The 14,998-nt window shown below is 39.5% G+C and overlaps 1 protein-coding gene across 6 annotated transcripts in view; it reads left to right on the forward strand.

Annotated features, from left to right (window-relative positions):
- Window positions 1-6,536, forward strand: part of LOC128250638 (calcium homeostasis endoplasmic reticulum protein-like) — a 164,381-nt gene extending 157,845 nt beyond the window's left edge. For 4 of the 6 annotated variants that reach the window (XM_089340170.1, XM_089340172.1, XM_089340173.1 and 1 more), the window contains 4 exons: window positions 1,214-1,342; window positions 3,118-3,203; window positions 4,620-4,838; window positions 6,069-6,522. In XM_089340170.1, coding sequence (XP_089196296.1) covers window positions 1,214-1,342; window positions 3,118-3,203; window positions 4,620-4,838; window positions 6,069-6,232 — 598 coding nt within the window. In that variant the 3' untranslated portion in view covers window positions 6,233-6,522. Of the gene's footprint in view, window positions 1-1,213; window positions 1,343-3,117; window positions 3,204-4,619; window positions 4,839-6,068 lie in introns of all 6 variants that reach the window. The other 2 variants (XM_089340168.1, XM_089340171.1) reach the window with 2 other exon arrangements.
- Window positions 6,537-14,998: the final 8,462 nt, after the last annotated feature.

Here is a 14,998-nt window from a genome sequence, read left to right on the forward strand (position 1 = left end):
CTTTGCCTGCTACTATGGACAACATATGACCTTTTACCACCACTGAGGGTAATGTAGGAGTTTTCCTCTGCCAATTTGAGTAGCATTGTTCAAGTTACCACTGAGTAATATTGTAGAAGGGGGTGCTGTAAAGTTCCTGGCTTTAAAGGTGCCGCGAAAGGCCTGGTTAGAGACCCGACTTTCTTAGTTCTTTTACAGGGCTTAGAAAAATTGAAGGACTGCTGCAGTAAGTCTGTGAATCTGAGAGAGAAATATCCTCAATAAAATCATAACTAATTGATCCTCCTGTATTTTCTTTTACCCAAAGCCAGGAACTTTTTCAGCAGCCCCTCGTACTTCTCCAATCAGTACTCACTTTTGTTGTACTATACCCACCTCTGTACACTACCCATCTCTGTCGTACTGTACTCACCTCTGACATACAGTACCCACCTTGACTGTACTGTACCCACTTCTGTCATACCATACTCATCTCTACTGTACACTACTCACTTCAGTCGTACTGGCGTTCTGTATTCACCTTCACTGTACAGTACTCACCTCTACTAAATCCCTTCACTAATAATCCCTCTTGTTTCTAAAAAGTATATTGTTGTTGTTGTTGTTACTAAAATGAGGGGAATATGTCAACCACATGGACAGCCAATCCAGTGGTCAGCTGTTCCAGTTTGTTGCAAGTCTTTTATTATGTTTGTGAGTAGAACACTTTTTAGCATTCAATCAAAAAAAAAAAAGGTATCTTACCTGTTATGAGAGGTTCAGATACCAATATTATGGACAATGTTGTCGCTGAAAACCAAGTCTTTGGATAGATCTTCATTACATTCCTGAGTAATAAACATATGTTAACTTCCCTCCATCAGCTTACTACAGATGGGGGTCCATTGTTTGTTGTTTTGTTTTAACCCCTTCTGTTACAATATTTCTGTTGAAATACACTTCCTTTGTTTTTGTTAATTTTTAAAATAAGATGAGTTTAGTCAAATAACTGTCATTAACCCTTTAGTATTCAAACTGACCATATCTGGCCCAAATAATCTAACTGCTTTTCGTTCAAAAGTGCTATTTTCTGTATGTTATATACATTCATAAGTCCTGATGTTTTGTTTCTGTATTATTATTATTATTATTATTATTATTATTATTATTATTATTATTATTATTATTATTATTATTATTGTTGTTGTTGTTATTTATAATCTCTTTCACTCAGGTCCCACTCCAGGTCACATTCAAGATCTAAGTCAAAATCTCCACTGCCCTACCTGCGCAGTAGCAAGTCTCGATCACCTTCTCCTTCCAGGAACCGACGCAGATCTCAAAGCCCATCTCCTCCAAACTTGTAAGTAAATTTTAAACACATTTTGTTTTCCCATTGTTTCATTTGTGTTATTTGCTCAGTCTTATGTTGTCCCTGATCAAAGCATATTTATGATCATCTGTATTCAGACTCGTTACCATCCTGTCTTTCTGTCAAGTTTTAGTGTATCCCAGATTACGTTTTCCAGTGTGTCCTTTTTTTTTTTCCAAGAAAATAGAATGTTATGTGAGGAGAAATTTAGCTGCTATTTCTAGCAAGTTCAGTGACACTGTAGATCAAGCATGGGCAACCAGCAGACTATATGAGCATGATTCATTATTAAGCAGACCACACTACTAAAAAAATTGAAGGTGAATTTTCACTACATAGGCGCAAGAGTGGCTTTGTGGTAAGTAGCTTGCTTACCAACCACATGGTTCCGAGTTCAGTCCCACTGCGTGGCACTTTGGGCAAGTGTCTTCTACTATAGCCTCGGGCTGACTAAAGCCTTGTGAGTGGATTTGGTAGACGGAAACTGAAAGAAGCCCGTCGTATATATGTATATATATATGTGTGTGTGTCTGTGTTTGTCCCCCCAACATCGATTGACAACCGATGGTGGTGTGTTTACGTCCCTGTAACTTAGCGGTTCGGCAAAAGAGACCGATAGAATAAGTACTAGGCTTCCAAAGAATAAGTCCTGGGGTCAATTTGCCTAACTAAAGGCGGTGCTCCAGCATGGCCGCAGTCAAATGACTGAAACAAGTAAAAGAATAAAAAAATACATGTGCCTTACAGAAATTTCTGTGGGCTGCAGGGTGGCCACAACTGATGTAGATGCTCGCAGTAATGGGGCACTAGTTGCCTTCTAGGGATCCCCTTTGTCATTTTCTGCAGTGTTGATGTATCCTGTTTGAAAAATATATTGCAAAATGGTGGGATATCAGAAAACAGACAATAAACATGTATTTTTCGTTTATTTCATTTCATTTAAATAGTTAAAATTCTGTTATAGTTAGCTTTACCTTTTCTCTTTTAGGGGTTGATGAAATAAAGTACCGGTCATGTACTGTGGTCAGTAAAAAAACCCTAGCCTGCCAAAATTTCTGACCTTGTCCCTAAATCTATAACAATTATTATTATTAAGTATTAGGGTCAGTGATACTGACTGACCACCTTCTTTCTAAACTCCTGGCCTCATACCTTCTTTGGGAGTTTGAATAAATATAACAAAAGCCTTATAAATGGATTTAGGAAGTAGAAACTGAAAGAAGCCCATTGTGTGTGTGAGTGAATGAATGAATTAGTGAGTGAGTGAGTCTATTTGTCTCCCACCACAGGTTGACAACCAGGACTAGTTTGTTTACATCCCTGAAAGTTAACAGTTCAGCAAAAGAAACCGATAGAATGAGTAAGGACCAGGCTTGAGAAACTCAATGAGGTACTTCTATTTATAGTGAACAAGAACATATAAATATGGTTTTAAAAGCACATAATTTATAATAAAATCACAAAAGTAGTGGGAAAGAAAATACAGCACAAAATGGTCTCGGTACCATAAATAAATGAAAAAAATATCCATAAATGCAAGGTGCAGGTGTGACTGTGTGATAAGAAATTTGTTTCTCAACTACATGGTTCCAGGTTCAGTCCCACTGCATGGTACCAAAATGGGCTTGGTAAGCAAAATTTTAAACTGAACAGCAGGGATGTCACTTAGACTTGTCCTTTTTCCTTTCTTCCTCCTTTCCATTTTCTGTTACCTTGCTTACACCAAAACTAATCGCTCCTGCTTCTCTTGTCTGTCTTCCGTGTAGTGGCGGTGAAAACTTCTTGCAGCCTCCCATGTTTGACCAAAGGATCGGAGAAGATAACAAAGGCCACCAAATGCTGATGAAGATGGGTAAGTTGAGTTTGGCTGACTGGCACCACCCACCTGGTCAACCATTTTTCTCATTTCTTGTTTATTAAGTTAGGGTTGGTTTGTAACAGAAGTGTGGCATTGGGGCTACGAGGCATCCTCATCATCAACATTTAACATCCGTTTTCCTTGCTGGCATGAGTTGGCTGGCTTGACAGGAACTGGCAAGACCAGGGACTGCACCAGGTTCCATGGTCTGTTTTGGCTTGGTTTCAACAGCTGGATGTCCTCTTTAATGCCAACTCCTTCACAGAGTGTATTGGGTACTTTTTTGACATGGCACCAGCACTAGTGCTTTTTATGTGACATGAGAATCCACTGAGGTAATTTAATATCCCCTCTTCGTTGTCTGAGTCACTCCTCTCAGAAAATGTGCAAGGATGGTAACAGGGTGAGAAATATGTCAATGAGTGAGTTAAGAAAGGTCGGGAAAAGAGATGTTGATGTATTGAGATGGTGGGGCAAGGAGGTGGGGGTGACACACAGTGCTGGTGGCTAGGGGGGGTAGGGATGACGGTACTGATGTGCTTTGATTGTAGTCACTAGTAAATGTCTGTGCACATGCACTCAAAGGTAGAAGTGAAATGGGCCCTTATCAATGATCAGAATACCTGCTGGGTGGTGGTGGGGGTGTTGACAGACAGATGTGTTGTGTTGTTTCTGTTTCTGACGAGAATCCTCATCATCTGACATCTGCCTTCCATGCATTCATTGGGTTGAATGGGTTTTTGCAGTCTAAGTAGTTCTTATCCAAGACTTAACTGCCCCTCCACCTACCCCATCCAACAATTGGAAACTTGCATCTTGGGCAAGTGTCTTCTACTACAGCCTCAGGCCAACCAAAGATTTGTGAATGGATTTGGCAGATGGAAACTGAAAGAACCCTATCATGTATATATATATATATATATATATATATATATATATATATATATATATATGTGTGTGTGTGTGTGTGTGTGTATGTTTGTCCTCCCTTCATCACTTGACACCTGGTATTGGTTTGTTTACCTCCCCCATAACTTTGCGGTTCAGCAAAGAGGCCAATAGAATAAGTACTAGACTTAAAAATAAATCTTGGGGTTGATTTGTTCGACAAAAACACTTTAAGGTGGTGCTCCAGCATTGCCACAGTCAAACGACAGAAACAAGTAAAAAAAAAAAATTCCATTTTTTTCCCCCCTGTTTTCCACAACTTGGTTCCCTTTCTAACACCAACCACTTTACTGTGTTCTGGGTCTATTCTATTATGACACACGCACCTGTGAGATTGGCCTGTTATTGCATATGACTAATGAACATTGATGGTAATGAATGATGATGGAGTTTGTCTGTCTGTCTGTCTGCTAGAATATGTTGATAATACATTCATATATCTTGTTTCTGTTTGTCATTTAGGTTGGAGTGGCAAGGGTCTTGGCGTCACAGAACAGGGCATAGTTGACCCTATATCAGGAGGTGACTGTCGCAACCGGCAGGACATGTACAAGGGAGTAGGATTTGAGATAAAAGATCCATTTGAGTTGAAAGATCCGTTTGAGCAGTTCCGTAAGAGCAAAAGCCAAGGTTTTATCCAGCGAATGAAGGCAAGGGACGAGGCAAGAATCGGAGAAAAAGGTAATTGTAAAACACTAAAGTTAGTCTTCTTTGTCATCCCCAGCTCTCACCTTTGTCAGTGTAGAGGTGCTGGTTATTGTTGTTGAGGTTCATCTGTTAATTTATCATTGTCCAACGGTCACAAATGCAGATACACAAAATCCACTGGTCACTAAATGCCTTAATCTGTGGTCACATACACACACAGTTCATTGGTCACTATCTCCTAACACACACACACACACACACACACACACACACACACACACACACACACACACACACACACACACCACCCATTGATCACCCTAACCCTCAAGCCTGCTTCCCAATCTCATGCATGCAGGTTCAGTCCCACTGTGTGGCGCCTTGGGCCTTCTGCTATAGCCATGGGCCTATCAAAGCCTTGTGAATAGATTTGATAGATGGAAACTGAAAGAAACCTGTTATATATATAAAACCCTCCAAAGTGGTGCCCCAGCATGGTCACAGTCCAGTGACTGAAACAAGTAAAAGGTAAAAAACTTACTGTGGCTGTGCAGTAAGAAGCTTGCTTCCCAACCACATGGTTCCAGGTTCAGTCCCACTGCGTGGCACCTCGGGCAAGTGTCTTCTACTATAAGCCTTGGGCCTACCAAAGCCTTGTGAGTGGATTTGGCAGACGGAAACTGAAAGAAGCCTGTCATATATATATATGTGTGTCCTCCCTACCATCATTGCTTCACAACTGATGTTGGTGTGTTTATGTGGTTCAGCAGAAGAGACCAAAAGAATAAGTACTAGGCTTACAAAAAATAAGTCCTGGGGTTGATTTCTTCAACTAAAACCTTTTAAGGTGGTGCTCCAGCATGGCCACAGTCAAATGACTGAAACAAATAAAAGAATAAGTGGTCACTACACATTCACACACACACACACATTCACACACACACACACACACACACACACATTCACACACACACTCACACACACACGCACATACACACACACAGAGTGGTCACTACTTTTTCGTGTATACATTGCATGGCCACTATGTCCTAATACACACAGTTCACTGGTCACTGCCTTCTCCCTAACTTACACCACTGCCATTTATCTTGTGCACCCCATCTCAAGCTCTTGCTATACCCCTCCCTCCATAAAAAACAAACAAACTAGTCACTCCCACCACCACTGCCACCCACCAGTTTGACCATCCCTCTAAACACTACAAGCCCTGCCCTTCTAACCCGTCTCTCTCTCTCTCCACAGCTAACAGACATGGTGCCAAAACGCCACAACAGAATCGGACACTGAAGGAGGAGGAAAGTTCAACACCAGTCCATGCTGGAGCATCATCGCCACCACAACCAGCAGCAACAGCGGCTGCAGCTGCAGCAGCTCAGAACTTCCCTCTACCACCAATGAATCATTAGGCTACCACCACCATCACCACCACCACCACCACCACCACCACCACCACCACCACCACCACCACCACCACCAGCCGCTTCATGAGTTGAGGAAGGGCCTCCATGATCCTCTCTTTCTCTGCAGAGATGTTGACCCTCTCTGTGCCCCTCTCTGGCCCTCTCCCTCTATGGAGCAGGTCGTAAACCTTTCACTGCAGGATTTCATTCTTTTATTTTTTTCCTCCCCACTACCTCTTCACTCATATTTCTTCATCATTGAGATCACAATATTAAATCTTTAAAAAAAACAACTAGAGATGTCTTTGTTGTTTTTTGTTGTTGTTGTTTTTTTTTTGTTTTTTTACTTTTTGTCTGTTTCTTTGGTTTATCACCAGTGCCATCACCACAATTATCATCATCATCACAAGCACCACCATCATCACAATCACCACCACGATTATCATCATCATCACCAACATCACAATCATCATCATTTTGCTGTGGCAAGTGTTACAGTAAATGGCCCGTAAATAGCACCATTTGAGCGTAATCGTTACCTGCGTTGCTGTCTAGCACTTGTGCTGGTGGCACGTTAGAAAGTCATTCGAGCGAGGTCGTTGTCAGTGCCGTTAGACTGGCTCCCATGCAGGTGGCACGTAAAAAACACCTTTTTGAGCGTGGCCGTTGCCAGTACCACCTGACTGGCCTTCGTGCTGGTGGCACGTAAAAGCACCCACTTCACTCTCAGAGTGGTTGGTGTTAGGAAGGGCATCCAGCTGTAGAAACTCTGCCAAATCAGATTGGAGCCTAGTGTAGCCATCTGGTTTCACCAGTCCTCACTCAAATCGTCCAACCCATGCTAGCATATCTGTGATTAAGGAGTTTGCTTCCCAACCACATGGTTTTAGGTTCAGTCCCACTATGTGGTACCTTGACCAAGTGTGTTCTGTTACAGCCTTGAACCAACTAAATCTTTGTGAGTGAAAACGGTTGGTGGAAACTGAAAGAAGCCCATTGTAATATACATATATATTATATGCAATAAATGAGAGAAAGAGGAAATGGAATTCATCAGATTCTTTATAACAATGATCATCTGGACAACTGGTTGTGGTACATCCTTTGGCACAGAAGTGTCTTGTCAGGTGGCTTTATTGAGCAAAGTACCTTTTAAAAAGTCACTTGATGATACACATCTCCACCAAAGGATGCACCACAACCAGTTGTCTAGAATCTCACCTGCGAGGAACCGATACAGGATGGGCTGAAATGATTGTTGTAATTAATAAAGAGTCTTGTGAATTCCATTTCCTCTTTGTCTCATACGTTATATACTCAACAGACATGGAGGAATTCCTGAGGTAAATCCAGTGGCATTGCCAGTACTGCTGGACTGGCTCCTGTGCAGGTGGCATGTAAAATACACCATTTCGAGCGTGGCCATTGCCAGTACCTCCTGACTGGCCTTCGTGCTGGTAGCACGTAAAAGCACCCACTACACTCTCGGAGTGGTTGGCGTTAGGAAGGGCATCCAGCTGTAGAAACTCTGCCAAATCAGATTGGAGCCTGATGTAGCCACCTGGTCCACCAGTCCTCAGTCAAATCGTCCAACCCATGCTAGCATGGAAAGCAGACGTTAAATGATGATGATTGTTGATGACATCAGGTAGTCACAGACAGTCAATGTGCTTTAATCAGCATGCTACCAGATGTATACCCAAGTCTAAAATCACAAAGCCAGCAATGTCAGGAGAGAGGGGTTAAGTCGATTACATTGACCCTAGTGTTCAACTGGTACATATTTTATCAACCCCAAAAGGATGAAAGGCAAGATCAACTTCAGCAGAATTTGAACTCAGAATGTAAAGATGGACAAAATTGCTGCTAGGCATTTTTGCCCAGTGTGCTAACAACTCTGCCAGCTCGATTCCCTGACCACTATTTATACATTATATTTATGTATGCATGTGAGTGTGTTCATTCTTTCTTGTCTTAGCATCATAAACGTGAGGTTGTTCATTTCCAATCTTCCATAAAAACATGTCTGGCCATGGAGAAATATTATCTTGCTTGGAAGCAAGTGAGGGTTAGCAACAGGAAGGGCATCTGGCTGTAGAAAATCTCAACAATTCCATCTGACACATGCAAGCATAGAAAAGTGGATGTTAAAACACATACATATCATCGTCATCATCATTTCTTAATTACTTGTTTTAGTCATTAGAATACAGCCATGCTGGGGCGCCACCTTGAAGACTTTTAGTCAAGCAAATTGACCCCAGTACTTATTCTGTTGATCTCTTTTGCCAAACAGGAACATAAACACTCTAACACCAGTTGTCAAATGGTGGCCGGGGGAAAAGAGACAGACAGACTCACATATACACAATGAGCTTCTTTCAGTTTCATTCTACCAAATCCATTCACAAGGCTGGCTATATTAGAAGACATTTGCCCAAGGTTCCATACAGTGGGACTGAACCTGGAATCATGTGAGTGGGAAGCAAACTTCTTACCACACAACCATGCTTGCCCCTGTGTGTGTGTGATGGGCTGTTTTCAGTTTCCATCTACCAAATCCATCACAAGGCTCGGTCAGCAGGATGCTATAGTAGAAGACGACCAAGGTACCACACAGTGGGACTGAACCTGGAACCATTATGGCTGGGAAGCAAATTTCTTACCACATAGCCACACTGACACACACACACACACACACACACACACACACACACACATGTATACATATGATAAGGAAGGCATAATACCAACTTAAATTAATATGGGTATAGGAAATGGAGTCTGACCTTCAGATAAAGTAAACTATGTTGTATCTACAGCACAAAAATATTGGAACTATCCCAACTGGTTCACTACATAAAACATACACTAGCACATGGGTACACATGGATTTTTTGCCAATATATATATATGTATGTATATATAGTATGTATGTATATATAGTATGTATGTATATATGTTGAGACATACCAAAGCATATGAGTACAATACGTACTTGAACTGAATCATATAGCTGCACACTTAGATTTTGTACCAGTATGTACATATATAAATATACCCTTACACACACACATATATACATATACGCATATATATATATATACATATACATATAAACACATATATACACATACATTCATATATATATATATCTAAAACACATATACATATAAACACATATATATACACACACATTCATATATATATATATATACATATCTAAAACACATATATACATATATAAACACACATATATACACACACATTCATATATATATATATCTAAAACACATATATACATATACATATAAACACATATATATACACACACATTCATATATATATATATATATATATATATACTGAAACACACAAGCACATGGTACACATACATATTGCAGTGTATATTTGTACACACATTGGTACCGATAAGCACTGTCATCCGTACAGTTTCACGCAAACACACACACACATTTGATATCCATATACATCCTGACATACTGACACACAGACGAAGCATTTACCGTATCTCAAGGCTTGGGCAATATTTCATATTTTCATGTCTGTGTTGTCATAAATGCCCTCATCATCATCATCATCATCATCACCAACATCATCAATACCCCCTTCACCACCACCACCAACACTATCATCATCATCATCGTCTTTACCACCATCATCATCAAAATCATCACCAACATCATTGATACCACGATTACCACTAATGCTACAGTCACTATCATCAAAACCACCACTACCACCACCACCACCACCATCATCATCATCGTCATCATCATCACCACCACCACCATCATCATCATCATCATCGTCATCATCACCACCACTACCACCACCACCACCATCATCATCATCATCATCATCATCATCATCATCACCACCACCAGGATGAAGACAACATGGTAAGTTGAATATTTCATTAGAAAAATCGAAGATAAATGAAGAGAAGAGGTGGCAGTAGAGGTGTAGAGAAAGGAGGAGGAAGGAGAAAGAAAGATAAAGAGTTAGTGAGAAAGAGAGAGAGAGAGAGAGATGAAAGAGAAGAGTGATTTAGAGGAGACAAAATGAGGGAAGGAAAGTCCTTTCTTTCACAACTACTTTTCTAACCTCTCCTTCTTTCACACTCTCTCTCTCTTTCAGTCTCTGTCTCTCTCTTCCCCCTCCTTCTACCTTACCCTACCACTCCCAAAGAAATATCTGAATCATGGACAGAGGCACGTACACAGCATTTCTTTAATAGCAGTGGAAGCATTAACACTACAACTACTACTACTACTACTATTACATGATAGGTGATGCAGTGAATGTGGGGGCGGGGGGATTTGCTGTTGAAGCTGAATGAGAACAGTCAGAAAAACTGGAGAATTTGAGGTGGGGGGAAGGGGCAGGGTGTAATTCCTTCATACACAGGCAACATACATATATATAGACACACACACACATACACATGTATATTCACACACATATATATATATATACACCGTGTAGTAAGTAGCTTGCTTACCAACCACATGGTTCCGGGTTCAGTCCAACTGTGTGGCACCTTGGGCAAGTGGCTTCTACTATAGCCTCGGGCCGACCAAAGCCTCGTGAGTGGATTTGGTAGATGGAAACTGAAAGAAGCCTGTCGTATATATGTATATATATATATATGTATGTGTGTCTGTGTTTGTCCCCCACCATCGCTTGACAACCGATGGTGGTGTGTTTACGTAGCCGTAACTTAGCGGTTTGGCCTAAGAGATCGATAGAATAAGTACCAAGCTTACAAAGAATAAGTCCTGGGGTCGATTTGCTCGACTGAAGGCAGTGCTCCAGCATTGTCATGCATGAAATCAAGATTCCTTAGAAGTGACAGCAATGTGTCATCTAGCCAGGGTTCCAAGACCTCCTTCAGGAGATTGCAGTAGGTGGCTGCAGTTACTTTAACCCCTTCAGGCAACCTGACTGGGCCAACAAGTCTGTCCCAAATCATACCAGCCCACAACATGACTCATCCACCCTGTTGTTGACATTGTAAATGTTGGTGATGCTCGTCTCCAAAATAGACCCAACCAGCAGTTCCATCAAAGGTCACCCTGGTTTCTTCATTGAACAGAACACAACTCATGTCTGATGTCAGATACTTTTGGGCCCATTGAAGCTTCAAACTCCTGTGACAGAGCGTTAAAGGAGGCAGTTTCAGGGGTTCCAAGGTCCCAAGGATGCGATTTCTGGTGATTTTTTGGTAAATGAGGAAGTCTGGAGGCAGTGGAAATGGCTTTGCTTGTTTGTCCAGTTTTCCCACGTAACTTGCAGCTGATATTCTTTAAATCCCTAGCTGTCACAGTCTTGGAGGTCCCACAATCAGATTGTTTCTTCCTTGGCGAAGGGTCCTTCAGGAATCATCTAACCATGTCCTAACTTTTCCGCAATGACATGAAGAGAGGTGCCTTTAGCACCTTCCTTGATGATGACAGACCTTTCTTCATTGCCAAGGCCTTTTCCACGTCCCATTGTTCTTAGAGAGGAGAGATGCTATTAGTGTGGTTCACCCAAAAACTGCAGAATCTGAAATAAAAAAGAAAGGACGTTACACAGAATAATGAAAACATAACAATGGTGTTGCCATAGGGTGCAAACCAGCTGGGAGAAGTTTTATCAAAACTAATTCACAGAAAACCGAGAATTCCTAAATTTCACTCCTAAGCTATTAGCATGGTTCTGGGTGTGTATATATGTATATATATATATATATATATATATATATATATATATATATATATAATATTATTATAAAATCTGGTAATTAGTCATATATTAATTAATATCGAATAATTATCAGGAGGCCAGCACATCTAAAGAATCAAAGGGATTCAGAAATATTATCTGCAATCTCAGGGGATTAAGGTACATTAAAAAAAATAACGTTGACCACTAACGTGGACAGTTAATGCGCTAGAAATAGATCACAGTCTTAATAGACAGAAGATGTGATCTATTTCTAGCGCATTAACTGTCCACTTTAGTGGTCAACGTTATTTTTAAAAATATATATATATATATATATATATATATATATGTATATATATATATATATGTATATATATATATATCATTATTAGCAATGGAAGCAATACTAGTTCAGAAAAGCGTTCTGTAGGTTTTACTTAAAGTGGATATACTGTAGGGATCCACAATATTGCAGTCAGTACCAGTCTTGATAAAAAAAAGCATCTCGTATAGACTTATAGGGCTAAAATGTAAAGAAGTGCATCAGCTGCAGATGAAAAGCGTTCCTGGAGTGACATTGTTATGTATGAGAATGAATTAAATGCATTTCTGTCTTGATTTCTTTGCAGCTGGACAGTGTACTTCAATACAGCAGTGTTTGAGCAAAACTGGGTCACAAACTTCAATCACTCAAATCACTGGCTATCTTTGTCCACGTTGTAAGTGTCCAGATTTTAAAACACACTTGAATAGCTGTAGTGAAAGTGATCATTTCCATAAGGATGTTACAGAAACGGTTTTTGTAATGCATTTTGCCTTCATTAAATTCTAGAAGATGCAGTTAATACGCATTATTCAATTAAGTCTTTTTTTTTTATATGTATGTATGCATGCATATGTGAGTAATTGTGTAAATAAATAATGTGTGTGTTTGTATGTATGTTTGTGTATGAGAGTATTTGTATATATATAGACGTGTTTGTATATGAGCACTTATATAAATATATATACATATAGAGAGAAACAGATGTGGACAATTTTATATATATATGTATGTGTGTGTGTGTGTTTGTATATATACTATTAATATTTAGCAGAAGAAACAAGGGCTGGGAGTTTCATGTGTTGGTATTTATCAAACTTATCAGTCCTTGAGTCACTCTATTGCTTCTAACAGGCATGGCTTTGTGGTAAGAAGCTTGCTTCCTAACCACATGGTTCTGGGTTCAGTCTCACTGCGTGGCATCATGGGCAAATGCCTTCTACTATAACCTCAGGCTGACCAAAGTCTTGTGAATAAATTTGGTAGACAGAAACTGAAAGAAGCCTGTCATGTATATATATATATATATATATATATATATATATTTATGTAAGTATGTCTGTGTTTGTTCCCCCCACCATTGCTTGACAACCGATGCTGGTATGTTTAAGTCCCCGTAACTTAGTGGTTCAACAAAAGAGAATGATTGAATATGTACAAGGCTTACAAAGAATAAGTCCTGGGGTTGATTTCTTCAAGTAAAACCCTTTAAGGCGGTGCTCCTGCATGGCTGCAGTCAAATAACTGAAACAAGTAAAAGAATAAAAGAATACACACACACACACACACACACACACACACACACACACACACACACACACACACACACACACACAGATAAAGCACAAGGCATCATACATTAGAATCTATAAGATAAATTTAATGTAGTTAAACCTACAGCTTAAAGCCTTGCTCTGAAATGAAGATAAATGTAAACACATCTGGCTAACTTTAAACCAATTTAGCTGTTCATCTTACATGTTATCAACAGCCCATTGCTTTCCTTTACACGAAATCTGAACTTTCTTCCAACTGCCAGCAGTGGGATTAATTCACTGGTAATGTCTTCCCAACCACATGATTCCAGGTTCAGTCCCCCTGTGTGGCACCTTGGGCAAGTGTCTTCTACTATAGCCTTGGGCTAACCAAAACCTTGTGAGTGGGTTTGGTAGACAGAAATGAAAATGTACTGTCACAGAGGTCACCTGCCTTGGTGAGGTGAATATCTCTTTGAAAATCAAATAGAAAAAGGACAACTTTGGACAACTGCTTTGAAACCTCCAGCTTCTATGACCAATTTGTAAATTCACTTTATACCAATAATAACTGGTTCACTAAATGCCTAAATAACAATCTAGATAAGCTAGGATTTTCAAAAAAATCAACCAGCTAATTCACACAAATACAATCTGTAAGTAGAACAGTAAAAATATGCAAGACTTTTTTAAAGTTTAAAATATGAATTGGATTTTGATATTCTACATTTCAATAATGGAACAGCATGCTGGGTAAAATGTTTAGCAGCATTTCATTTGTCTTCACGTTCTGAGTTCATATTCCACCAGGGTCAAGTTTACCTTTCATCCTTTTGGGGGTCAATAGATTAAATACTAGTTGGACACTGGAACCGATGTAATTGGTTTACCCCATCCCCTAAAACTGCTGGCTTTGTGCCAAAATTTGAAATCATTATCATTATTATTGATATCATCATCATTATTATTAGTAGTAGTAGCAGAACCTGTGAATATTTCACGGAATTAATGGTATACCCATTGGGTTATTTCTGAAAACTTTATCCCAAAAACCTGAAAGAGTAGACTGTGTTGTGTCTGTATCAAAAGATTGTCACTCATCTGCTAATCATTGAAAAGTGAAGAAAATTGGCAAATCATGATTACTTAATGCATTTTATATATACACTTTATATACTTTATGCATATTTTTATAGACTAAATACACAGCACTCATAAAATAAATATTCACTCTTATTTTTCCACTTTCCCCATAAACAAACAAAAAATATCCTGTACATATGATACAACCTTTAGTTAAACTGCATATATCTGCCACATAAATAAGCGTGAATATTTCACGGAATAACACTTATGCATACATGTTAAGTAACAAGTGGTATAAAAAAATTAGTTCAATTAAAAAAAAACACTTTTCACTATCCAATCACCACCACCATCATCATCTTTCTTCCTCTCTCT

This window comes from Octopus bimaculoides, chromosome 23, assembly GCF_046866305.1.
Source record: "Octopus bimaculoides isolate indiv1 chromosome 23, ASM4686630v1, whole genome shotgun sequence".
NCBI classification, from domain to species: Eukaryota; Metazoa; Mollusca; class Cephalopoda; order Octopoda; family Octopodidae; genus Octopus; species Octopus bimaculoides.